At 37.7% G+C, this 27,243-nt stretch overlaps 2 protein-coding genes across 6 annotated transcripts; both read right to left on the bottom strand.

The window, feature by feature from the left end:
• Positions 1-17: 17 nt before the first annotated feature.
• On the bottom strand, positions 18-13,589 carry LOC105284581. Of its 5 annotated transcripts, none has more exons than XM_011348230.3 (4): positions 13,363-13,589; positions 6,567-6,817; positions 2,180-2,421; positions 18-1,655 (listed from the first exon to the last, which is right to left on the bottom strand). In XM_011348230.3, the coding sequence occupies exons 2-4, from the start codon at positions 6,813-6,815 to the stop codon at positions 1,652-1,654; spliced, it is 495 nt and encodes a 164-aa protein (XP_011346532.1). In that variant the 5' UTR covers positions 6,816-6,817; positions 13,363-13,589; the 3' UTR covers positions 18-1,651. The 5 variants fall into 5 exon arrangements, with proteins under 5 accessions (XP_011346532.1, XP_011346529.1, XP_011346527.1 ...); XM_011348227.3 differs by lacking the exon at positions 13,363-13,589 and adding an exon at positions 8,913-9,024; XM_011348225.3 differs by lacking the exon at positions 13,363-13,589 and adding an exon at positions 8,903-9,022.
• Positions 13,590-20,357: 6,768 nt separating this feature from the next.
• Positions 20,358-21,830, bottom strand: LOC105284582 (charged multivesicular body protein 6). The gene is made up of 3 exons (XM_011348231.3): positions 21,633-21,830; positions 21,282-21,391; positions 20,358-21,114 (listed from the first exon to the last, which is right to left on the bottom strand). Exons 1-3 carry the CDS (start codon positions 21,696-21,698, stop codon positions 20,655-20,657), a joined length of 636 nt encoding a protein of 211 aa, XP_011346533.1. The 5' UTR covers positions 21,699-21,830; the 3' UTR covers positions 20,358-20,654.
• Positions 21,831-27,243: the final 5,413 nt, after the last annotated feature.

Here is a 27,243-nt window from a genome sequence, read left to right as displayed (position 1 = left end):
AGAATCCACAAAGGAAGCTAGAAAAAATCTCGTATTCTGTATTTGTATTTCCAATATAAAAAAGTCTTATCTTACAAGCGTTGCCGTTACGTTTGACAGTGTTGCTTCGTATATCTATGCGTATATCTATGCGTACGTATGTATAATAATTTATACATGTATATATATATATATATTTTATATATGTATATATACGTATATCACAATAAAATGGACGTGCGAACTGATTTCGCATAAATGTGCCGTGTGCGCGCGCGCGCGTGTGTGTGTGTAGTTTAACATTAGAGACACTGAGGTGATATAACGAAAGATCATTCTGCGATAAATTTGCGCACACTGAGCTCGCAACGCGCCAAATACTCTATTACTAACACTTCTTTTAAACCTAGTCCGGGGACGGGGGATGTGTGATCTTCAGTGTACCCTTACCAAGGGTTTGAGAACAAAAGTATGTATCGGAGCATCTTCGCGTCGCGTGTAATCGTCATTAATAATTAAATGATTAATCGATTAGTGATGAATAGCGATTGAGTTGTTTATCTCAAAAGTGACGTAAATCAACGCGAATTTTGGGACGCGGCATAGCGCGATAAGAAGCATGAATATAAATCGATGCGATTTACATATTTCAGCGAGATGTTGACTTTACTTGCGTCACTTTTCAGATAACATGTATGACGAGGTAAAACCGCGCGTTTTCCAAATCGCTCGTAAACTTGCTCCATCGATTTAACTTGAAGGAGTTTCGTTGTTTCTGCAGATCAGTTCGGCGTCAATCAGGCGCAGTTCGTTATTGTTAAATTAAATGAGTAGCCGGCCACGAGTCGAACGGAACGTCCCAGCATCAAAAGTCTTTACTTCGTCGTTACTTCAATCTCGCGGCTACAAGTTGACCAGGCAAGAGCGCGGTCGGCAGAAACCGCAGACGCTACGACATAACTCATCGCGGCATTTTTTCGTTGAGGTGATCATCAAGTCACGCTGAAAGTAACAAAGTACGACGAATCCTTCCGTTTACAGCTGTGCATTGTGTTCTGGTACGCCGTTACGTGGACTACTTTTCTACATCTTCAGCTTCTCAGATGCGCGCGACTCCACGAAGGAGATCCTCCGAAACTTTCAACGAATGAGAACATGAGAACAGGATTAGTATTATGGTATGATGAATCCTGGTGAATCCTTAGGCCGCGTTTAATGAATCGGACATCTGCGTGATCAACGAATTCGTGATCGTTCAATGATTTCCGTCTGTCTGTTTCGATGATCATAGCAAGTATGTAACGTTGCGAAGGAAGAGTCAACCGAGTCATTAAATGACATTGTCGACGTGGTGTCCGCAGTGTCCATGAGCTAATAATGCAAGCAGTCGACGTTCAAGGAGTGGTGCAGAGGTCGCAGAGATCCTCCCTTAATTTTAACTCGCGAAACGTTAGGTGGTCTTCTGGACGGCTGGACTCCTTGTGACTGAAACATTCTTCGCGCAGCTACGTATTCGTATCCTGCGAGGACGAACTACGATATTGTCCCGTGGCAATCGCATCATTCGTCGCCTGCGACGCGAACGCTCGTTCGCGCTCGATAACGACGTCTCGTCGATTCTCCAGCGCGTCGCGAATCTCCGGATTCGTTGCTCTCTATTTCCAGCACCGCCTCACCTGGAACAGAGAAAGATCGATTTGAAACGCTCTTGCCAAGATTTCCTGCTCGTCCAACATTCAGAAACGCGCTTTGTCATGGACGTTCAACGTATTTAACTTAATATCGAAGTTCATTGAACTAAAATGAATTTAGTGAGAATTTGATAAAAATTTTTTTAAAGATATTGAAGTTCTTAAATCAAATTTTAATTTAATTAATTCTCTCGATGTTAATTTATTTAATTCAACATCATTATCATTATAATTAATACTGATTACAATCAGATTAGTTGATTAACTGTGTATGCGTTCACGATTGCGAAACGAGGATTAATGTAGGACTCTTGTATTAGCATGCTGAAATGAGGTCAATCAATTTCATTGGGAAAAGCATTTGAGAAGAAAAGAGAAACTTTTTATGTAGATAGACAGGATAGATAAATGTTTGATGCTATTAAATCGAGATTACTGCTTGTTCCAAGACACATTGGAGCAATAATTTATCCAGCAATTTACGAGTAAGCTGTGCATTGTAGTCTTACCTCGCGTACGGCGGTGGTGGTGTTAGTGTGGGAGAAACGATGCTGATGCTCGTCGGGATCATTTGTCCTGAGGATAACGGCGGCGTGCTGCCATTGCTCAACCTGACTAATTGACTAGGATTCAGCTTGATGGCATCATCGTAGCTCGGTGGTGCATCCGTCACCGCTTCGTAATCCGGTGGCTTCTGTCTCGACACGCCGGACGGTTCCTCGATAGTGATCACGTGGATCGGGTCATCGATCTTTAAAAGCAAGCAATCGTGTTCGAGTTAGTTAACTTCAAGTGCCATGAAATCTGATTGTGCAGCTTAGTCAGCTCGTGAAATCTCGCTACTTGTAAATTCGCGAGAGTCGACTGCGCGCATTTATTTTCAAGAAGTCTTGAATGTTGCTTTCTTGATTCCAAAATTGCTCTAGTATTGGATTGACCGTGCGGATTTGTTTAGCAAAATTAAAACGCAAAACTTGAAGAATTAAGAATTAATTCTCATTATGAATTTAATACAAAGAGGATCCACATTACGTCGTTGTTAGCTTCAGAAATGTTTTTAATCACTACTTCGCTACATTAAAGAATTAATGAGATTGTATTGTATTCATAGGTTTCTGATGGGTCATTACACTTGCTTTTTGCAATTTAACTTTAGAAATGTTATGCTTTTGTACAATAATTTGGATTCAAAACGGATTTGTCACATTATGTCTGTGGAACTCGTTTTCAGGTCTAAAGATTCGCGAGGAAGTCCAACTCGAGAAATCCGTAGGATTGCATAACGCAACCTTGGAATTCGTGAAATTCTGCATGTGTCCAACTGCGGTACTTAAATTCGCGAATTCTACTATCTCGCTTCCACTATTCGATACACTCGTGGACGGAAAAAAATATGTCACATTGCCGGTCATCGCTGGTAATACATCGTCGTCGGCGTCTATTTAAAGTATCCGGATCGACGGTGCCGGCCCCGCATTTCCCGCGCTATTCTACCTGCCGCGTTATAAGGATATTCACCCGGAAGTGCACATCGCGCTATATTCGTCGTAGGTCGGCTATAGATATCTGACTACGTACACCCGGCTTCCCCCCCCCTCTCTCTCTTACTCTCTCTCTCCCTCTGCCTCTCTGTCTCGCTACTCTTCAGAAACATTGTGCCGGCCGGCTGAATGTAAGTCGCGAAAGGGCGCGTGCGAGATACATATAGGGTGACGCACGAGACGCGAGCATGCACGCGCACGACGAGAATAGCCGCGGTTATTTGCGGCGATAAAGAAAGCTTCGTCGGAAAATTGCATAATGAGCCTAAGTGGAAGCGAGGGGTGAACGACTGTGACCCCTCCGACCCCGCCCGGGGGGCAGAATGAGCGGAACGGAAACGTTCGGTTCTCCGCACGAAATTCTTTCCCGGTAAAACGCGCGCGATTATCGATGACCAGTAGGCGCGACCCCGAAGATTCGGGGAAGCAGCACCGATTCCACGCTGCTTGCCTTTAATCGGGCGGATTAGACATGAAAATGACGTGACTCGCTGGTATCATATGTCGGCCACGTACGACGAGTCATGATAATTAGGTCGCGAGAGAGAGAGAGAGGGGGGGGGAAGAGGGAGGAAGTAATGCGATACTAGGTATAATTAAAACCATCGCAATGATCATTACGTAAAATAGGTGCAATAAGTAGCACTAATTTTCGACACGAATATTTTGTTAGATAATCGACCATATTTTGAATTGCATGACAAATCTATTCTTCGTCTTGTACTGAGGATTCATCACACGTATTCGAAAAAATGGGAAAACACGTTGAAACCGCGCCGTCGTATCTGTCCTGTACAATGTCCGAGTGTAATTTATTTGCAAAATATCCCCGGTTCCCCGGCAAGATTTCAATACACGTGGACTTTCCTCCTTGAGACAGAGAAGTGACGTCATGTCAAATTGTTGTCTCGGTGATTACTAAGTATTGTTGGAAAAATTCGTCAATATTGATTCCAGCACAGGCTTCTCGGAATCAAATGACGGGTTTCTTTAACTTGGGAAACACTCTACCCGCGGTAAGAATAGATGAGATTGCGTGATAACGCAGAGTGCGGTACACGTGACAAAGATAGAGCGACAAACATAGACGAAGATAGTACGTGCACGATGTACACGTAACACAATGTATCATTCGTGCCTCCGCGAATGACAAGTAAGCGTATCATCACGTGTATCACACGGAGACTGTAATTGATAGTGGCGAGATTAAAAACGACTTAGAATGCCATCTTACACGTTATTTTTCTCGTCGGCAAATGTAATTGTCGTCGATTTAAGAACTGCCGGGAATTATTTATAAGTCGTGCACGTCAGCAGGTATGGATATATCCAAGGATAAATAATGACAAATATAGCACGCGGTATATGCTTCCGGGTGAATATCCTTATAGCAGCAATCGACATTACAGACTACCGCGACCTCCTTTACACACCGAGTCGACGTGCGTTATATCTTTTTTGCATATACAATGTAACGAAGCATAAAGAACGGACGGGCGAACATTCGGAAATGGACAGGTCGTTTATTTTATGTGGAGAATATTTTCACCGATCATTTTTACGGGGAAAAATGTTCTATGGTTTCAAAATAGCACGCGCTAGGAGGCAAACAAGGAAAGATGAAGGAGAAAAAAAAAGAAGAAGGAAAATCGTACTGTACAATAAAGCAAGAAAAAATAAAGATCTGCGATAAAACTTCGTCAATTTTCCTAATTGTATTCTTTAATCTGCCATGTGTGTGTGTGTGTGTGTGTGTGTGTCTGTGTCTGTGTGTATGGATACCACTGACCGTGGTTCAGGTTCATGATAATGATTCAACAAAGTCTTCGCGCTAACGACTACTAATAACACAAAAATGATTTCCCTCAACAATAATACTAATAATCGCAAGAAACATGACACACAATACGTGTATCGTGATGTCAAAGGCTAATGAGAGGATCGCAGCAACAATAATATTAACCGGCAATAATATTAATCTATAAGGAGAATACGACTCTTCAAAGAAAAGTGAGACCATCCGTGGAACGACTCATAAGATTTCCGTCATTCGAAACCGAAAGGAGGAAATGATAGAACACACGTGATGCAATATCGGGACTTCACGCCGCGCCGCTTTACGGGTGACGCGACGCCGGGATTTCTGTCGCTTGAAATTTTACGATCTCTGCAATCGTCAGGCCCACGTCTCGCCAACGTTGAATATTTTACTTGCGAGGATTGCCGAGCGTGTTTACTGAACATTGATGATTTATGATCGCCATGATACATTATCTGATCTACGTATGAAAATATGCTTTCTCTTCCTGTCTCTCTCTTTCTTTCTCTTTCTCTCTTTTTATACCTCTCTTGTTCTGGCTGAATTATGTTCGACGAGGAAAAAGCATGAGCTATACACTGCAGACGGTGCATTATTAAGCTTCTTCTTATTCTGTCCATCGTCGCTAGTAATTGCGACTTACTCCCTGCTATGTTAGGGCATATCTATAGATAATGTACGTCCCTCGCGGTCTATAATAGGGGGTTGACCCGGATCGATCTAAAAACATTTTAATCCCCGGGGCCTCCTCGACCGCGTCGGCGACCTGCATCCTTTCGAATCGCTAAAGAGGCCCCTTCGATCAATATTCCTCGTTGACGTTGGCAATATTATTCAACATATCGATCAATTGAAGCGAAATGTAATTAGTTGATCATTCCACACGAGCAAAATGTTATTTGTACCGAGAAACTAAAGTTCCCGTTAAAATTTTCGAGATCTTTTTGAGATTTTTAGAAATGACTCTTAAATCTGATTCGTATCTTTTTCTATGATACGTGCGCCACAATAAAAATAAAGAATGATCCAAACATGATTAGTTTGATGATAAATCATCAATCATCGATCAACATGTGACACGAGAGAACAAAAATAAGTAGTCTAGTTTGAAAAATAACTCAACATTTGAAACGCAATTTACTGTCTACTACCTCGTCTCTTTTTTATTTCAATAGAAAAGCTAAAGCCGCGTGCTGCAGAACAATGTGTACTTTATGATACGCTTAATGATGTTCACTCTGCTTGGGATTACTTTGTAACAATCGGGGACTACAAGAAGCCTGTAACAATCACTCAGGTACACGTGTACGAGATTTGCGCATTGAGCATAATCGGCGACGGAAAGATCATAAAAAACAAAATTAATCTTAGAAACCGGTAAGTGTGCACTTGCGCCTTGATATGGCGCCATGAATTGATAAAAATGAATGATCCTCGCGTCTTTTGTCCTCGCTCGTCTTCGATTCACGCCAGGCGCGTATCTTGATGATAAGTGAATTCTACAAAGTATAAATCGATTGTATGAAAATGACGTACCTGTGCCGTGATCGGATGGCTCGCGTGTTGCGTTTGCGAGCTCGTTCTACTTGGCGGAGCGTGCAACCAGCAGCACATTGCGGCGCAAATGAGAAGGGCACCGGCGACAATGCAGGCGACACCGACGTAACGTACCGGTTCGACATAGTTCTCTGCCAGACCCAACCAGTTTATGAGAGCACCAACGCATAAGAGGACCATGCCGTACCTATACGGTCGCTGCGATCTCCGAGATTCCTCCAGAGACATAGCTGAAACATAAAACGCACGCTCTTAAGAATATTTTCCTTACAAATGCAATAGCTATTAAATTAAATGTTCAATATAATATTTGATAAAATTACATAAAATTTCTCTCTCAGGAATTAGATATTAAAGATGTCAAAAATATTTTCTTTATGAATGCAATCTAGATATTAAATATCGGATATAATATTTAATATTTGATAAAATTATATAAGTCAAGTATTGGATATTAAAGATATTAGAAATACTATTGCGTCAACTCGTGACGTAACGGATTTACACAGGAAAGAATAACTGTTATTAGAGAGCCATATGTAGAGAGCCGTAGTATGAAAAATGCCTGCGTCGAAAAGAGTATTTCGATTGATTGGGCGTTGTTATAAATAGCTTTCAATGGAAAAAGAACGCCATCAATCACTTGATTCGAAGACAGTGACATTTATAAATACGAAACTAGCGATCCTTTCGTTTCAAACTGAATTGTATTGATACAGCAGCTGTCGAATAGTTGGTCGGGCTGTACGAGCTCGACGATGTGTCAGGCAATATTTAATTGAAAGCGCGTTTCGCTTTATTGGACTTCGCAGACCTGCACTCTAATTTAGAATTGTGTAATAATCATCAAATGACTGTTAGTAGTTGGTTGAATGTTCTTGTTGGATTTACTCCAATCTCCAACATTTGTTTGACAATAAAAAGAAACAAAAACCATTAACTTTAATTGGCCTGATCTCATGGCTCTAATACGTTAAGTACTATGTTAAGTACTACTTAAGTACTATACGTATGAAATTCAAGCTTAGTTATCGCGACTTGAATTACTTTTAATCTCTCGAACCCTGATATGCGTAAAAAATTACGAATATCAGTTATTAAATTGCTGGACTCGTGTGACATTGACATTTCGACGATACCAGTAATCGATAAAACGTACTTCGTGGAATACTTCGGAATAACTTCGAGAAATAATTTTCGCACGAAAGGCAGGCGCTCTTCTTGGCATGAGAGATCGCGGGTTGACCGTGTCGTGGCGAGTTTTATTGACGCAAATTGCAACTTTATTAAGACGGCGACGATATTGGCAATATGATATTGACGAAAGCAGAAAGCGTTTGTAGCAAGCGTCTTGACAAAAGACATGCCACTTCCGTAAAGTAGGCCATTCGTACAAAACTTGATTACTCAATCGTGCTTGCGGACATTAGGAAGAGTGACACGCAATGACGTCAGGAATTGGGTGGGCAATAAATAATGCCTTCGCCAAGAATTAATAAGTATACCCTAATATATTTTTGTCTTCTATATATATTTTTTATGAACCATAAAGAGAAAGAGATGAACCGTAAAAATTATAATATATTATTTATATTTATATATTTCTTGATAGAAATATTTAAATTTCTATCTAGAAATATCTAAATCAGAATTTCTAAATTTCTGCCTGCAAATATATAATATAAGATATATAATATATAGATTTATATATAAATTAATAAATTATATTAAGGAAATAAATTTATTGGCGCGACTTATCGTTCTTACGTAATTCACTGGTCAAGAAACTATAAATATTCTTCGATTATCTGCAAAGTAGGCTACATGCAAACGATTATAACGCGTAGATAAGCCGTGTCGACATTAGTAAAGGGCGATCGATATATTCGTCATATGTTACTTCTTTATATAGATAGAATTAGATAAACATTTCTTTTTACTATGAGCGATGTTATTCTGCATCATGAAAGAAAAATACAGAAACATATAATCTTGGAGTGACATATTGTGAAAAACAGTACAATTATCGTGTATTATCGTATCCGTAATTGTCACGAGCTAATTTTGTTTTAATGCACTTGCATTCAAGTTAACGCGTTTTATTATCTTTAAATGATCAAACCGTAGTTGGATACTAATAATATAATAATGCAATTATCGAACTGCCTAATTAGTTTAACGCTGTTTAACGTCGCGCGACTTATTTAATGACGACGTGATTCAGCACCGTTTTGTCGAAATATGTCCATTCTTTTAGCGCGCGTCACAGTTTCCAGGTCTAAAAAAGCGACGTTAATTTACTTAATGTAACATACTGTAATTTACCGCTGGACTCATCCATGCTGTCGCTGTATCGGATAAACGGTACGCCGACGACGCGACCGACGTCTTTCGACTAACGAATTTTCTTGGCGACTAACATATTGGCGCTTGGGTGCTGGCGTATATAAGCGACAGAAACATAACAGGGAGAGAGAGAGAGAGAGAGAGAGCGCGCATGTTCGATTACGAGCAATTCGTTTCCAAGCGTGACACCGAAATCGTAAAGATAAGGTGTCTTATTTTTGACATGTTATCGCCGTTAGCACCGATCAAGCTTAAACACACGTGAGAGCACGGTAAAATTGTCTTACATGTGATGATACATGCGCTCATATGCGTTCATGCTGTGCAGTGCAATTGGAGATACGCACGATCAGCTAGGCTCCGTGTGCGTGCGCAATGATGCGGCCGCGAAATTAATTCCAATTTACATATGTACGCGAAACGGCATCCAAGGACGTCGTACTACGAATCTCCTCAAGAGACTAGACTACGATCAATGAAACACAGCATACGTCTTTGCATCCAAACGTGCCATCCGAAAGATTCCATACTTTACCTCGGCAGTTGTGATTGAGCGCGTGCACCGTGCACGTGCTTGATCTTCAGGTGTTTATTTACGTGCACACAAAAACGGAAAATGCAAACCGACAGTTCGATTGCGCCGCGTGAATATCAAAACTTACGAAAATTTATTCACCGATTTAAAAAAAAAGCGAAAAATTCACAGATTTTTAGATCTTACTTAGACAGAAGACAGAACAGAAAAGAACGCATTGTGCACACGTGGAAAGAATCTACCTTAAGTTTTTTACAGCAGCGCTATCTACTGCGATTCTAATATCGATTTATCAAATCTGGTATTTTTTAAATATTTATTGAATTTAAAAAGAACATATATATGTATATATAATAACAATTTTCAATTTGATGTTTTATGTTTCGTCGGTCACAGTACTAATTGTATTTTACATGTAATTATAATTTTGGAGAAAGCTTTTAATATAATTTGTTCTATTAAATATATATCTTTGGAAGTATACATATCATTGAGGTTCATGAGTAGAAATCAGTGCATGTCTCAGATAAGTTTTTATCATGCGTTATCTCCAGTTTTACTCGTGCATAATATACAGTTGCGTCGCTATTTTTATCATAAACCGGTCAGCGATCTTGAAGCAGGAAGTACGATGTTATTCAATGAAATTGCAATGAAAATTCAATGAAGATCATTAAATATGTATTTAATATAGAAATCCGGTTATCTTTCATTTAATGTAACTTGTGTTTAATTCATACATATATTCAAATTATCTTGATTACTTATAATTTTAAATCATTTTTTTGTTTATCTTGATTACTTATAATTTTAAATCGTTTTTTTGTTTATCTTGATTACTTATAATTTTAAATCGTTTTTTTGTATTTAGGAAAATTTCAAATAAGATTTTAAATTTAAATACATGTTCTAACGATTTTCATCAATTATGTTTCTCAATAATTACGCGATATCTGCATTCTGTTGACGTAATGAATAAATCTAGTCGCGGAGATGGTCCTCAACGTATAAATCAAGATAAATCTTATCGCGCTCGCGGGTATTACAAAGTATTACTCATTTAATTTGAGACTGATTCAACGCAGACGCGACAAAAGCTTATTGACAATGCAGCTGGCATATCTTCAAGTTCTTTCATGACGTATTGACGATCGTAAAAGCAGCGATTATTAATAATGAAAACGGAAGAAGAATAACAAGTGATATTATTGTAATAATTAGCAACAAGTGATTTTAAATTTGCTTTGACGTGGTACTTCAAAAACCAAATCTGCAATAATCACTATCACAGGACTTTACATATATGCAATGCAGTTTCGAAAAGAACGAAGCAAATCACGTGCGAGCACGTAAAAATGCATGTCAATCTCACACAAAAATCACAAAAAATGTTTCCTTTCACAGAAGTTCTTTTTTACTTTCCATTATTAACCGATTTTCCACGTTAAGATATGCGAATTTATTTATATTTATTTATTTATATTTGTAACAAATAATGACTGTTTAACAATAATAAAAAGTATAACTGCAATTGCATCTGTAAACAACTTAACATTTTTAATGGTTAAAATTATTATATATTTTGAATGAATATTAATAATCCACTTGGCGTGAACAAAAATTCAGCTCGATTATTCGGCTTGGCGGTATTATTATATTACCTAAAACGTGAAGGTGCGTACCGAATGGCGAACTATATTCACCGATACATTTTTAATTACTTTTTTTTGTCATGCCCATGAAGTCAAGTCAGGCACAGACCTGTACAGTCATATACGCTTCTTGAGCACCGATCGATCGATCCACCTGGTGCTTTCGTGCATTTTGCATTTTATCGAACGGCTCGGCAGACCGCATGCGTGACTTGGGATCCCTTCTATATTTATACATGCGTATCTCGTACTCGTACCGGTCCCCCATAAGCCACGACCAGAAAATGGTGACTCTTGCGTGAAGCAGTTTGCGCGACGATAACGATAGTGGTGCAACTATTACGTGTTGCTCGCTACTTACATGGTTTGACCTTAACCCGGTTTCGCACCTCGAACACGTCGAATACAGTAGCGATAAGTAAATGGACGACTTTACGCTTTAAAAAGCCGTGGCACAAAAGCGCGCGAAGATATCTGCGACAGAAGCTCTATTTATTGTCATCGAGGCACGCTATGTCCCGTATAACTTCTAACGCGACTGATCTGAGACGGAATTCACATGGTCTCTATTTTTGTTCCCTGTATTTTTCATCGTATTTCTCGTGAATAGAAATATACGTTTGCCATAAGATAATACCGAGCTAGTGATAAGGCAGCCATACGTTTGGAGAAATTAAACGTAGTGAAGAGAAAGGGACTCTCTCTATGGAATTGTGTGTCTCGATATAGCTCAGTCTCTCTGATATTATTCACGTATAACATCATGCATCGTACATGCGATGAGCACTTCTTAAATTCTCTTAATTTATTGCATTTTTTACGTTTATATGAGTTTCATAATTTTTATGGAAAGAGAGAGAGAGAATTATTAAAGTTTTCTGGATGTATTTGATAAAACATATTTTTGTTCGAGGAAGAAAGTTCCAGTGGCTCGTGATGGTGCTCACATTATTGTGTCGTAAGGAGTTTTTATCACGTTCCTACGTGTTAAATATCACATAAGAATTAATCATAAATTCAGCAAAGCAGAAGAGATGCAATAATACATTCATAACGGGTTACGTCACAGATAGTGGCGTGAGTTATCACGTTTTCATAGACTCAACATAAACGCCCTCCCCTTATAGTTGCAAATTTTTCTAATTAGTCGCGTTATGTATTTCTAGTTTAGAGAAGATGACAAGCCGAATTGTAAAGATAAAAAAAAGTTAAAGATAACAGGAAAAATCATATTTTTCCAAGACACTTGTCTCTTAATATCAGAATTTATTTAGCCACGGACACAAATTTCGTTTGCGATTTTATACAGTACACGATAGTTATCAAATCGCGTGCGTAGATTGTATTCAGCGAGCCGGAGTAGAGCCGACTAGAATTATCATGAGCATCAAAAGCATTATCTGAATGCGGCAAGAAAGAAATTTGCAAATACAAGAAGAAGGTGTTCAAGTTAGGCGGCAAATAATAACGTAAATGTGTGTGTAATACTTTTTCTTTTCAGTCAATGAGAAAACATATTTCTCACACATGTAACGTACGTTAATACTTATATTTGTGGCTACAGTTCAAGCCATTGCATCTGTGAACCATAAACGGCGGTGATAAGAAGGTTGCGAAAGCTGGAGAGCCTCACGGACGAATCAGCCTTTTAGAATCTAATATGCACCTGTTACGCGTCCGTGTCGTAACAACGACTGCCTAACTGTGCTTTACGGCTCAACGAGATACCAGATACGTGTTGATAGATATTTCCGCGCGATTATTCAATTAGCAAGTCGAAGAACTCATTAATGCAAGCATAATCGAGTGGAATATACGAGGCTAATTCTAATTAAGCTAATCCTTTCACAAGAATTCTCTATCTGTGCTGTGAATTATTTTCGCAATAGTGTTTCCGCAATTACTTATTACTTATCAAGTAGAAAATCATAATATGCGAAATTAAAACTGAAGTTGAATTTAAAACATTTGCTATCGCGAAACATGTGATACTACATTACACAATCGTGTAAACTAAGCGAGGGAAAATGATGATGATGTGTTTCTAATCACTCAAGAACTTTGTGCGAATATTATTCGTCGCTAAAAAAAAGACGTTGTGCTGGAAAAAAATATCCGCCGACTGACTAAATATAGACAATAATAGACTATTGGCAAGGACGGAACTAACACGTTCAGCATTCATCGTTGTCAGGGTCACTAACAGTGAGAAAAAAAGGAGAAAGAGGAAGACTTAGCTTACCTGAACCGATTTCCACGGTGATATAAGACCAACCGAAGTCGAAGTTTCGGAAACTTTTCGGAAAATTTCTCGCACGCACTTAATTTAACTCACTGAGTCCCTAATTCTTTGACCAGCTCTCGCTGCTCTTCTGTGCATCGGTGACCAAGGGTCCCAACAGCTGTTTTCTCGACGCACCAAGAGAGCGCAACTCCTACGTCGAGGGCTTGGCGCAGACTGACGCGCAACCGTTCTCGCGGTCTGTCTAACCCACGCTGCCAGTTACTACTGGAGTCAAGCGTACGTGTAGACGTCATTGATGTCGGCGCGATATAACGCGGCATTTTTCTACCTTTTTACAAGAAATAGATACTTTTGCATTAAGTGCTTTATTTTGTTCTAGACTCTCGAAAACGAATTTTATAAAATGAGTATAATTTTATAAAACTGATGGTCCTTTTTGACGCAATGATATAAGATAATATAATAATAATAAAGCATACAATATACGATTGTACAATATAAGATTATATTATTCAATATAATTGGAAGAATAAGATTCTGTTACGTACTGATGTATCTAATATGTTAACAGTTAAATGAATAAAAACAGTTAGAAACATGTAACGCAAATAAAGTAAAATAAATTGTTATGTTAAATGAGGTCAACAAACTTCTATCGTCTGTAATAGACTAAATTGATAGGCTGAAATAAAGTTAATCTCAGTCAACGTATTGCAAATCTTTCTCTTCTATTTTCTTTTCCAATCTTCGAAAAATATTATAATTAAAGGGATTTTCACATTAATGCACAATCGTCGTACACAGATCAGTCCAGATAAGTATCTCCACGCAATTAAATTATTTGTGATAAGGAAAAAGAATTAATGTCATCTGCAAAAATCAACAATATAAATTTCCTCGTTGGCATTTCGTTGAGACGTTATACGTCACCGTATTTCCTGAGAATAAAAAACTTGGTATGCGATCTTACGATTTATCGCATTGATTCGTGGCCAGCTCATAAAAAAGAAATGTTTGTCAGAAATTTTTTGAGCGCTGATTAATCCATATTTAATGACAGAAGAACCGAAAATATATCTCATAGCAGTAATTTGTTGATGTGAAGCATCTCTAAATAACCAGTTGCTCCGCACGTATCACGATCGGAAACATGTTATTGGAAGTAACGGTATAATTAACACTCTGGCGTCGAGAGAGAGAGAGAGAGAGAGAGAGAGAGAGAGAGAGAGGGAGGGACGAGATAGAATCTATTAATCGAATCGAGTAATATTCCTACCTGACTCTATTAGTAGGCTTTTAGATCCGAGCATATGACAAAGATATTATGAACGTTGTTTCGCGCGCTCATCCTACGTGACACGCCGCATGAAAGCGAGATTGCGTAAAATTTCATCAATTAACAGTTTATAAATAATATTAGGTTAGTCAAACAATTTGGTTCGATTTTCAATAGCTGACGCCATATAAATGTAAATGCAGACAACAACGTTGGTAATGTCTAATGTATCATAGACAACGATGGTGATTACTTGGTTGATGAAAAATTTTTTTCTACTGAATGCAATAAAGTAAAATTTGATATAAAAATCGAACCGAAGGTTTTCATTGATTCGATGGTAATGTGCTATCCGATCGCATTCGAAGTATTTCTTTTTTTATTCACTTACATCCACGCTCTCGCGTAAATACCTCGACACTAATTCAGGAATAATTATTATTTATTTCTCAAGAACGCAGAGAACTGAACAGAGAGAAGAAACAATCAGGAAATGTTTTTCAGAGAAATAATACAGTCGATCCGGAACGATTTCTTGGCACGAAAGGCTCGGGATGACTTTTTATTCTAGAATGTTGATCCTGTCGCTTGGACACAAGAATTTTCTTCTCTGTATTGATTTTCTGGAATACCAAGTGAATTGCCACGAACGCAACATAATATAGAAGTAATTAAAAGAGAAAGTTAAAGTATAAAAATTCAGCATTTAATAATAGATACATAGTTAATATATTTAAGAAAAATATTGGAGATTATATGATTTATTCAGAATAACTGCAGAAAACATTATTTAAAGAGCAATTTAAAGAGCAAATGTTAACCATTATAGAGGGTGAGGCACCTAAAACAGGCCACCTGAATATCTCGGCTGTTATTGGTGATAGAAAAAAATGTGTCAGACCAAACTTGCATGGTTTCGAGGGACACATAATTTGTTCTAAATAGTTTTTTATTAGGTGGACGCGTAGAGGTCATATGAAGGTCAACTTCGTTTTTTTTAAATGGTATGATATGTTTTTTTACGTACCATCTAGTAGAGGGTTTGAAGATGCGCACATTGATCTACGGGTCAAAATCATTCAAGGTCACTGAAGGCCAACTGCAAGGGAAAATAATTTACTTTATATTACCTAGAGTTCTCTGCTATTAAAAATACCGTAAATTCAGAAATGAAAAAGTTCTAGCCCTTAGAAATTTTTTCTTTTCCGAGAAGTTCTGAGTTGTTCATATCATTATTTCTTATATTGCCTAGAGTTCCCTGCTATTGAAAATACCGTAAACTCAGAAATGAAAAATTTCTAGCACTTAGAAATTTTAGCCTTCAGTGACCTTGAATGATTTTGACCCGTAGATCAATGTGCGCATCTTCAAACCCTCTACTAGATGGTACGTAAAAAAAACATATCATACCATTTAAAAAAAACGAAATTGACCTTCATATGACCTCTACGCGTCCACCTAATAAAAAATTATTTAGAACAAATTATGTGTCCCTCGAAACCATACAAGTTTGGTCTGACACATTTTTTTTATCACCAATAACAGCCGAGATATTCAGGTGGCCTGTTTTAGGTGCCTCACCCTGTATATCCTAACAATAAGTATCAAAGTGACATCAAAAGAGGTAATATAATGATGTCATTATATCTTCATATGTCATTATGTCGTCTTCTGACATCACTTTGTTACTTGTATACGATAAAAGTATAAAATGTAGATAACTAATGTGTTTGATTTTTATGTTTTATTTTATATATGATAATAATACAATGTTTCAAAATCTTATTAATATTGCCGACGGTAACGTAAAGCGAATCAATGGTTTTGAGATGAAAAAAAAGCTATCAATGTTTTGTCTCGTAAAATAAGCGAAAAAGAGCGAAAACAACTTGTTGATGCAACCTTGATGAAACATGCATATGTAGTCTTATATCGGTTGCTTCTCGTTCGCCGAATGCGAAGAGGCCTGTAACGATCAGCTTTGCAACAGGTGAATATCCGAAGAAGTAGCTCTAATCTACCTGTTCCGTAAGCCCAATGCCATATTTAGTGGGTGGGCAGATATAAAATACTTCATATCTGATTCATATCTGTACATCACTCGTGGTAGGAACAATTTTCAAGAGGAGGCAAACAATAGGTTCGAGGTCCATGGAACAATCTTGATGTCTTGTTTAAAGGTAATATGACTTATTACCGAGATAAGAGATGCAAAGGCGCATTTAGATAAGAGAAAACCGTGCATCTGCGTGTCCCCCGCGACGGTTAAGTTGAGGTAATCTAGATTAATATCCTTGCCGCTTCAAGAGCACATCATTAAAATGCACTTCTGGCGTATTTTAATGCGATGTATTTCCATAATGTTATACTTGTCTGAACATACAAGTGTGGAAAATTTCAGAGGAAAATCTTCTACAAGGATGGGGCGTATCTCGTGATACTTAATTTTGCCGTTTTTTTGAGGCGAGAGGATGATAAGCAATTCCGCAAAACCATTAATCTTTTTTATCGCATTGCAAATTGTACGAAAAAAATATTACAAGTCATTATGATAATGTAACATCTATGAATCTTTAGCATGTTACAAAAATTCTCATGATTAAGATTTTCTATGTTTATACGAATTTATAAGTAGGAGAAAAATGTATACGTTGTAGAAAGGTCAGTAGATAAAATGTGAAATGAATGCTATTTTAAAGCGAGGAAGAAATCTGTCTCGCACAGAAATAATTATCCATCTGCGTGACTCGAGGAAGGCGAATATTGTGGATAATTATATGAATGATAATATCTTCATGATAAAAATGACAAAATAGCACAATCCGTAAATACTTCAAATCATAATCTCTCTTGTAATCCGTTCTTCTGACAATCTTTGAAATTGTTGGGCTGTTGATGCTACCAATTATCTCAAGTGTTTTCCCCAAGTGGCTTTCTGCGATAAAGAGGAAGGGATAACGTCACGATATCTCCGAGTAATGAAATCACAAGTGATTCTAGAAATTCCGGCTTGATTAACGCGGAAGAATTAAGAAACACATTTCTATGGAAAAACATGTGCATATGCTTGCAGCTTATATACAACTCACATATCTTCTAATACAACAGCCATTTTACGCAATTTGCGCGTTTTAGAAATAAGAAAGAATGATACACGGAAAAGCACATTTTCTATCGAGAATATTGAGCATCTTGAGAATCTTCTATCGAGAATCTCGAGATCCCTTATCAGTACTTCTTTCGTTTTACAACACATGTAGTCTGCGAATTTTTATTGTCGCAAAATTTATCTCTCTAACTGCTCTTGCTAATATTTGGTTACACATTTCTCATAAAGTTACACACACACACACACGCACACATTAATCAGATTATGTCACAAAAGCACACACTAAATAATAAATAAGCTGGAGTCGATTAAAAAAGTATTCGCGATATTTTAAGAAGGTGTGTCTAACAATGATTAATTGGAACAAAGTGTCCAATTGCGCTATTTATGGAACATTACACATAGTCATGTTGTGCGTGGTGTGTCTTGTTGGATAATTGTGAAACATTGAATCATACATTAGCAAACATTAAGAAAGAAGCAAAAGCAATCACATCGTTTGCCAGACCAGAAGTGCGTGTGGCTATTCCTCACGCATCTCCCCCCCCCCTTTCTCTTGATCTCATTCCTTCACCCAAGGCCAGTCAGTTTTAAATACGGAACCGTTCGTGTCCGTGTAGACGTCATTTAAATACAGATTTTCTTACTTCCTGCTGTCTTGTTACATAGTATGTACATACATTCTTTTATAGTACATAGTAAGACAGCAGGAAATCTGTATTTAAGCGACATGTGCACGCGAGAACAGTTCTAACTATTCTAATTCTTCTAATTTTTTCTAATTATTCTATTTTTTAATAACATTTTCTAATTATCTCTATATAAATTATTATATTGCTATATGTTTTAATTATTTCTATACGCTGTTATTACAATACGTTAATATAATTAGTTTTTACGCTTATTCACTGTCGTTTAACGTAACCGATGTTGCTTCTTTATTTTTTTATAATTAAATTAAAATCCTAGCAGCGTGTGTGTTTCTCTTTCGAACAATCAGTTTTCTGTATTCTGATTAAAGTTGTGAACCATTGTCTACTTGATGCTAACGATACAGATTTGCTTTCTGGCAGCGAATAGGCGCCAGGCGTGTTTGTAAGATAAATTAGAATGCGTTATCGATGTAAGCTGCACTTTGATTTCAAGAGATGTTTTCAAGTAGTTGGTAACCAATGTGAATACAAAGATATTCATTGCGAATACTGAATTTTAATAAAGTCTCCAAGTCAGATACAAATATAGACACTGTTGCTCGCATTTTAATAAAGCTGTTTATGAATGCGTAATGCAAGAGTTTTTTACTTGTCAGTATATGTAATACGACATATATATATATTCTATATAGCATACGTAATGATGTAGTTGACGATGAGCATAAAGTGGAATGAAATTATAAAACATAAAGTAAAACCGGAAGGAACATGATTATATTAAGCGCATTATATTAAACTTTTGATTACAATGAATATCAATGTAAAGAGATTAATTAAGAAACTTATAAAATGTCGCTAATATATTCCGCAATTCTTACATAATCATTTATCATCCTTGTGAAAAAATTGCGACATACATTGAACGAGCGGAAAAATTTGAGCACTTGCAAATATTTGCAAGACTGGTCAAGATACTCTGCGTGCACACCGACATTAAGAACAAGCATAGTGACCTTGTAAGCGAACGTCGCCTTATCTCCAGACTAAAATGTTTTAACTGGAGAAAGAATCACGTGCATTGACCAAAAAAAAATAGTTATATCGGCGCTCCGATCAGTGATCAGTCAGCAAGAAATATTAACGGTCATAGATAAGAGATCACGAATTCATTACAGTTGAATAAATGTATAACGGCACATGTAATGCGATGGTAATTTCCGCAATGGTAATTTATGTGAATATTTTGCAAATGCAAATAGCATGTCCTCCATAAAGACAAAAGTAAAGTCTGATTACTTCTGATTTTTTCATATATGCGTAATTTGGAAAATATAACTATGTTAATCGTAAAAGATTACATACCAATTATATATCAATCGTTGGGAAATTATATAAATTTTTTAATTAATTTCATAATTATTATTTGCATACTACACGGTTATTATTCGTTAAGATGACACGTGAATATAATTATGCAAATTACATATAAGCGTAGGTCAGGTTCCGACAGCTTACGCCATCGTTAAGATCATGATCCGTCGAATATTGTGCTGATGAATCAAGATGATAAATGTATCAGATATCTTGTAACATGTTTCAGACTATTTCTGGCTCACGTAACAAAAAAATATAGCACATTTTTTTAAAGTACACAAATTCAGAGAGAGATATCAAAGTATAAGATAATTAATAAAATATCTAAAAACTAATTACATATCTTCATTTATATTATAATTTTTTAATAATATATTTTGAAATATATTAATATAAAATCATCAATTTGTGTTTGATAGATTGTAAAGTTTTGCAATATATTTAAATTAATAGATTGTACATGTAAAATGAATGAAGCAGAGAAAACATTTTAATAATACTTACCTATAGACCAAAAGATATAAAATAATTAATATTTTTATAATGTTATACTACGTAAAGTACACGTACATTCCAAATATACAAGATATCGAAAAATTATGTTTATTCACACAACTTATTTTGCATCATGGCATTTTCGTATTCCGATAAAATATACATTGCAAAACGAATTTTACTATTAAATATCATATTTTAACATACACAGTAAGCGGTTAAAGTTATTTACTTTTTAGCTAAAGTCTTGACAAGTTCTGTAAATAGGTCTTACAAACTATACTTTTGTTACAAATCTTATCCACTGTACATATATATACATACATAGGCTATTGCACGAAGTCTTTATCTTAACAAAAGTCTTTGTCAGTTCCTGAAAGTTTCACGCCATTACTGCAACCGGCTCCTGAATCTTTTCTTTTGTACGATCTTTATCCCGCTCTGGCAATTCCTTTGGCACTTCCGGTAGAACGTCACTCGGAATTTCGGGAGCCTTCTCCTCGATTTCTGCTTCCATCAAAGCATCCAGCTCCGCTTCAATTTCGCTCTCATCAATTTCGTCGTCCGCAGTGATCGTTGACGATAATACTTCATCGATCTCCCGTTGCTTCTCGATACCCTCCATTGTCTCGTCCATAACTTTCTCGATGTCATCGATAGACAGCAGAGCATGGAGCTGCTTCAGTGCGTTATTACCGACTTTTAGGCCATCGACAACTTTGATTTCAATTTGAGCAAACTCCAGGTCATGGACCATACGCTCAAGATTTTCCAGCTGTCCGTCCGCGCGTGACAGAACCTGCTCCTGATACTTTTTCTTGCGCAACAGGAGCAACGCCCGGCTACAAGAATTAAGAGTTACGAGTATGCAATTTTTGGTAAGTATCTTTAAGCGTTGAGTACTTTGATCTTTTTTACACGCCTAATATATGATAATTGGCAATAGAATAATATTAAACCAATGCTTGTTTTTGGTGTAACGCTTAACATTATTCAAGTTTCTACTTACTCCTTCTTTCCACTTTTTAAGAGTTCCTTTGCGAGCAATCGCTCTTTCTCCAAATTCTGCTCAATCTTTTTCTGGTACTGCTTGATTTTGTCCCTCGTTTGCTTCACTTGCTGCATAAACACAAGGAAGTACAGTGACAGACCGTCTCGAATACTTTGAGGTTAGATTCACCATAATACTCTCCTTTACATACTACGATCATGCGCATCGAGCGTAATCTTTTGTTTGTAACGCAATCAGAAATGAAACATTTGACAATTTGCAGACAAAGTAAAATACAATCACTGATAAGAGAATGATTTAGCAATTTCGTGTGACAGGATGATAGGTTAGGTTAAGACGCTTGCTTACCAGGACCGCCTTGTCGTGCTCGGTGACGCGACTCGGCTGCTTCTTCTTCGAGAAGAAGATCCCCATGTTGCCTGCGTTAGCCTGAGCGCGAGTCGAATTTTCGGCTGACTCGCGAGTCACGTCGCTGTTTGACAGGTTACTAGCGGTATGCAATTAATGTAGCTGCGAGCCGGGCGGCGGCCATGTTGGATGAGACGGACGGCGGTTGCGATTCTCGAAACGCGCGCCGCTAACGTCACGTTGCTCTTGCGCGATGTAGTAGCGGGATAGCTCGAATGCCGAACGTCGTTAAATTGCGTTAAATTTCATATTTCATAGATATTTACGTTAAAGTATGAATATTTAGTGTGTATATTTAGTGTGAAGAACGACTGCAAATCACGCCTGCATATTTGGAGCATCGGAATAACGAAAAATGGGTCCGGACGATGACTGAAAGCTGGAACTGGCAGTCGCAGCGAAACGTAACGTACACTCTGAATACACTTGCTTAATCTTCTGCGAGATAAACTGAGAGATATGATTAGAGAATTAGTAGATCTTAGGATTGAAATTTATTTTCATGGTGATACTTTAAGATCTAATTTTTATATCTAGTGGATTAATCGCACGACGCGATAAAAGTACTTTAATTTTTTTCAAATCTTTTCACATTTTTGCACAATGTGTTGCAATAAAGGAGGAAATTTATGAAAAATAAAATTTTACAAGACGTATACACGTACTTTTACGATAATTTCTGATACGTTGGAAGGGTGTAATAAAACACAAAGACGTCAGATTGAATTGAACAATGTCCATTATATTATATATTTTATTCCCACATACACACGGCACGTTGTGAACCTTTTCTTAAATATTAATAATATTATCATAATAATCATAATTATAATTATAATCATAATCATCATAATCATCATCATCATCATCCTCCTCATTATCATCATCACCGCCATCATCATCATCATTATCATCATTATCATTATCATCATCACCATCATCATCATCATCATCATCGTCATCATAGCAATGATAATAATTTTCAAGAATCATAAGTAAACAATAATAAACATAATAATGTGAATTCATGAGTTATATTTATATATTTATGTATATATATATATATTTATTTATTTATTTATAATAAATCATATCGCAATAATCATCGTATATATATATATATATATATTCATATAATATATATTTATATGTACAGAGGGGTATAATATTGTTATATATATTCTTTATTAGTTTAATATTTATAATCGCAATATTATATTTATTTTTGTTTGTATACATACACAATTAATTAGATTATCGGCCCTCGCTCGCGCCACGCGCGTGGCGGATAATTTCTCACTTTCTATCTTTTGTTCCTATCTCGATTCTCCCGCTTGAATATCCCGGGACCGAGTATTCCCCGACAATCGACTCGAGTGTCGCGCAATCGACCGATCCGCTTGTACCCTTTCCCCGTTTGAGAAAGGCATCGTCGACGAACATCGGGATCTCTCCATTTGATCGGTCCGAATCGGCCGATTCGCTACCTCGGACGCGACCCCGGCGCTCCGCGATCGTTTTGTTTTTATCTTACAAAACATCCATTATAGTCCGGCCGCGCTTCTGGACAGAGAGTCGATCCTCCCTTCGTTCGTCTGCCGCTTCCGGATCTCGCACGAGTGATTTGAACAGGTGTGCCGATTTCACGTTCGACAATTGCGACCGCGATGGCGAACATTCGCGAGAAGCGGACGCTCGGCTCTCCCTCTAGCAGCGGGCCTTTCATAAATATTCTGTACAACGTTATAATTATTATAAATCATCAATATGTCTTATATGATAGTCTTATCGTTATGTCATTATTATCGGTAGTGTAAAATTGAAACTTTTACGTACTTACGTAGATTTATAGATTAGCGTCTGCACGCCCGCTCGCTCGCGGGCGGCCTATCGTTATGTATATATACCATTTTTTGTTCTTTTTCTTTTAAGTCGATACATAATCGTATAATTTAGTATGTCGCTATATGTACTGTAATCGTTTACGATTAGTAAGAATATGTAAAATTGGTATTTCACCTTATCTCTTGGCTTGCTCGTTTATAATTCAATAAATCTCGTTTAAGCATCCACATAATCATTTAATATACATGGAATTAAAAGGGGCTTAGTTATTGCTTGTTATATTGCAAGTTTCCTCATTGCAAGCTGTGCCATGCCGTCGAGCATTTTCGCGTTCACCGTTGCTCCCCCTTACCGCTATTGCGACCCCTTCGCTGCGAATCACAGAAAGTATGCCCGAAAGTTTGGTTTTCCTCGTTCGCTGCATCACCGACGTGAATAATGAACGTAGCGTACAGTATGTAAAACGTACGTCGAACCATTACAGACTATCGCTGCCGAAACAAGTCAGAACATAACGTTCGAAACGTCGGAAACCGATAATGATACGAGATCTTTTAATTCGTCAGAATGGGCACGTAAGAATCATTTATAAAAATCACTCAGAGCTTAATAATAATGCAATAAGGGCAAATTGCTAGTGCGACGAGATAGATCCTTCTGTACATATACTCGCTTTTCTGAGAAACTTGGTAAATTTTATATTCTTGCACGTAACATATTGAACGACGCGTTTGTGACAAAATTTTTCAAATAATATTTACACATGATTTTAAAGAAATAAGGGATATTTTGCAGCACACTTGCTGTGCTTATTATACGTTTTTGATGATGCTAATGACTGATATTTACTAGGAAACCAAAATTAAAATTTTTCGAACAAGTTTTAACGTTAAAATAACAAGTCGTACTACATGTCATAGATTTGTCTAATAAATTTGAATGAAACTTTTGTATATCGCATTGCACGCAAAACGTTTTACTTTGTGTTTTCAAAATTATTTCATAACTTTTGGAGATTGTAGTTTAGTAATATTATTCGCGAGTGAGAATACAATAAATCCTCGATAAATGAAAAAACGTAACAAAATGCGATCATGAAATAATCATACTTTTTCGATTAGAACAAACAAGTACTGACATGCATATAGCACGACTATTAAAGTATTACAGAATACAAAATGTTGCTCGCAGCATAAAATCATGTTACATTAATTCATACATGTGATACGATCTGTATCTGAAAAAGCGCGCAATTTCAAATAATCAGACAATCCTTCTGAAGTGAATTACAGTCTTGCGGTAGACGAGTCAGTATATATAATATATATATATATCTCTCTCTTTTTTATGTATAATAAATATATTTATATAGAACGTCATATAAAACGGAAACTATCAGAGATACGGGCGAACACCGCCCTCCCCTAACTGGTCGAACGACTAACTGAAGAACTGATAACACTTTGTAGTTACAGGACCGTGCTTGGCAGGTAATGAATCTCATGAAAAAATAGATCGATAGTTCGCGATTCGATAACTAATGCTAACGAGCGTTAATTGAACGGAAGAAACCTTTTCAAAAGACTCACTTTTTGCCAAACCGCGCTCCCACATGATTACCACCGTTGTGCCTGTACCGATAAAGATCGACAAGAATCGCATAACGCACGAGAATGACTGTAACAATGACGATTTTTCGATGGAATCCAGGTATGACGTTGGTACAGTTCGGACGATTAGCAAATCTTTTACTGAAGATCGCACTTTTGCACGCAGGAAGAATATCAGTAGTTTTCGGTTACGGCGCGTATGAATATATACGTAAAGTGTAATTAGATCGTAATGTACTTAAGACAGCATGATGCCTCGTATGTATATATATATAGCGTATATACACATTGTATATATGGGGTTTTTATATACCTATATTGTATTCGCGTGCGTATCCGGATGGATCGCCGTCGTCCGCCGTTTTGCTAGGTAATATCGAAGGTACCGCTAGTTAGCAAGCCTCTACCAATGCAAGTAACTCGTTCTTCCGAGACGACGACCGACCCTCGGGACATGTTCCGAAAACCCGACAAAGGAGCTTGGACGCATTCACTGCCGATTTTCAGATTTGTACGAACAGCTCCCCAGTTGCGGAATAATAATTCCACTGAGGACTCGCGAGAGCGAAGACAACGGTGCACTACAGTCGGCAGTGAATGAATCAAAGGGTCAAGCACTGGCTATTAAGTCGTAACGAAAAAGCAGCGTTGCGATATGACGAAAGTCCGTGAGGGGCGTGAACGCAATTGTCATTAACATTGACAGCGATAACTAATTAATCGACATTACAACAGAATTCAACAGAGAAAAGAAACAGGCGAGTTCCACTTCCCGCAAAAAGGGAACCGCATTAAGTTCCAATAGGAATCTCGTCCTACTTGGCTCCACGATTCAGGCTTAAGACTAGATACAATACCAAACAGTTGATCACACGCGACTTAAGGACTCTTTCCGCTCGAGGCACAACCGATTGGATCGTGCCTTCCTCCTTGTACTTCCGGGATATCTAGCCGCCGCTAGAGATTCGGCGGGGCGGACTCCTCTCGAGTCCGCACGTATCTCGTGGCTAGGAAGCGAGTTCGCGCTTAGGGTGGTTTATCTACTTAAGAGTTGTGGTCTCCGGGAGAGCGAGTCTCAATGGCGAAACTTAGTGCCCACTTGGATTTTTTTGCTCTAGCTCCTCGTCGTTCAGGATGATTCTTGATAGCGAGAACTTTCTGCGGAATACGTAATTAGGAGCGACTTTAAACGAACGTCAACGTGACAGTTTTTATTCTCTGAAAATGAGTCGCGATACTTTACGATAACTTTCTCTGATGAACGTAGAATCAAAAATTGCTCTTTTCCATTTTTAATATAAAGATTAAAATAGGCGTGCAATTTAAATCGTGGCGAGCTGCTTACAAAAGTAGATGATTCTCAAGTGGACACACGCAATATTAGCCTACATCTCCGAAAGCGAAGCGCGTAGTCGCGAGAACCGTTGCGCAAAATGTTCACGTCGTAATTACTTATCTATCTATGGTCTCGAGCTTTTCCTTCGATACTCTCGAACCACTCACATCGCGGAAGAGCTTTGGGGACCGAGCGCATTTTCTTGCGAAATGCCACGACCGGCTGCTCTCGCGTTCGAGGAAACCGAAAACCAAACGCGTTAATTTCGTGTCGCGCAGCGAAAGACACGCTAAATTAGCCGCTCTAGGAAACGTATTTTAGTCGAGGAATAGAAGGTGTGTAAAAAGTGATCGAGGGATCGATATCGACTTCCGTGAGAAAAAGTGCAATCTGACTTTTCGTCGTGTGTTTGTGTGAGTGTGTACCTGTACTAGCCATATGTGTGAATGTGCATGCGCATGAATGTGTGCGTTAACTATCGTAGCAAACGAATGTTTTTCATGTAATGTATCCTGATTGCAGACTTAGGAAACCATCTTGTAAGGATTTCCAACGAGAGTCTTGTAGGATCGGTGTCTCAAATGTTGGCGGTGTAAATTTTATTTGTGTGTTGTGTGTGAAAAATGGCATGTGTGGTCTTTACGTATGATTGGAACATGTCTGATCCATGGAGAGAAGAATATGCGTGTATATCCTTATCGAGCTTGAATGAATTTGATGAATTCTGAAAGTTCGAACTTGAACGAGTGCAATGATTTGT

This window comes from Ooceraea biroi, chromosome 6, assembly GCF_003672135.1.
Source record: "Ooceraea biroi isolate clonal line C1 chromosome 6, Obir_v5.4, whole genome shotgun sequence".
Taxonomy (NCBI): domain Eukaryota; kingdom Metazoa; phylum Arthropoda; class Insecta; order Hymenoptera; family Formicidae; genus Ooceraea; species Ooceraea biroi.
This window is presented reverse-complemented; position numbering and strand designations above follow the sequence as displayed.

Coding starts and splice junctions, on each gene's coding strand:
- LOC105284581 (XM_026970348.1), bottom strand. CDS start 8,924: ATGAGTCCAGCGGTAAATTACA. Junction 6,818..8,902: donor GAGTCCAGCGGTAAATTACA/GTATGTTACATT, acceptor TTTATGTTTCAG/CTATGTCTCTGGAGGAATCT. Junction 2,422..6,566: donor GCCATCCGATCACGGCACAG/GTACGTCATTTT, acceptor TTGCTTTTAAAG/ATCGATGACCCGATCCACGT.
- LOC105284582 (XM_011348231.3), bottom strand. CDS start 21,698: ATGGGGATCTTCTTCTCGAAGAAGAAGCAGCCGAGTCGCGTCACCGAG. Junction 21,392..21,632: donor AGCACGACAAGGCGGTCCTG/GTAAGCAAGCGT, acceptor GTGTTTATGCAG/CAAGTGAAGCAAACGAGGGA. Junction 21,115..21,281: donor TTAAAAAGTGGAAAGAAGGA/GTAAGTAGAAAC, acceptor TAATTCTTGTAG/CCGGGCGTTGCTCCTGTTGC.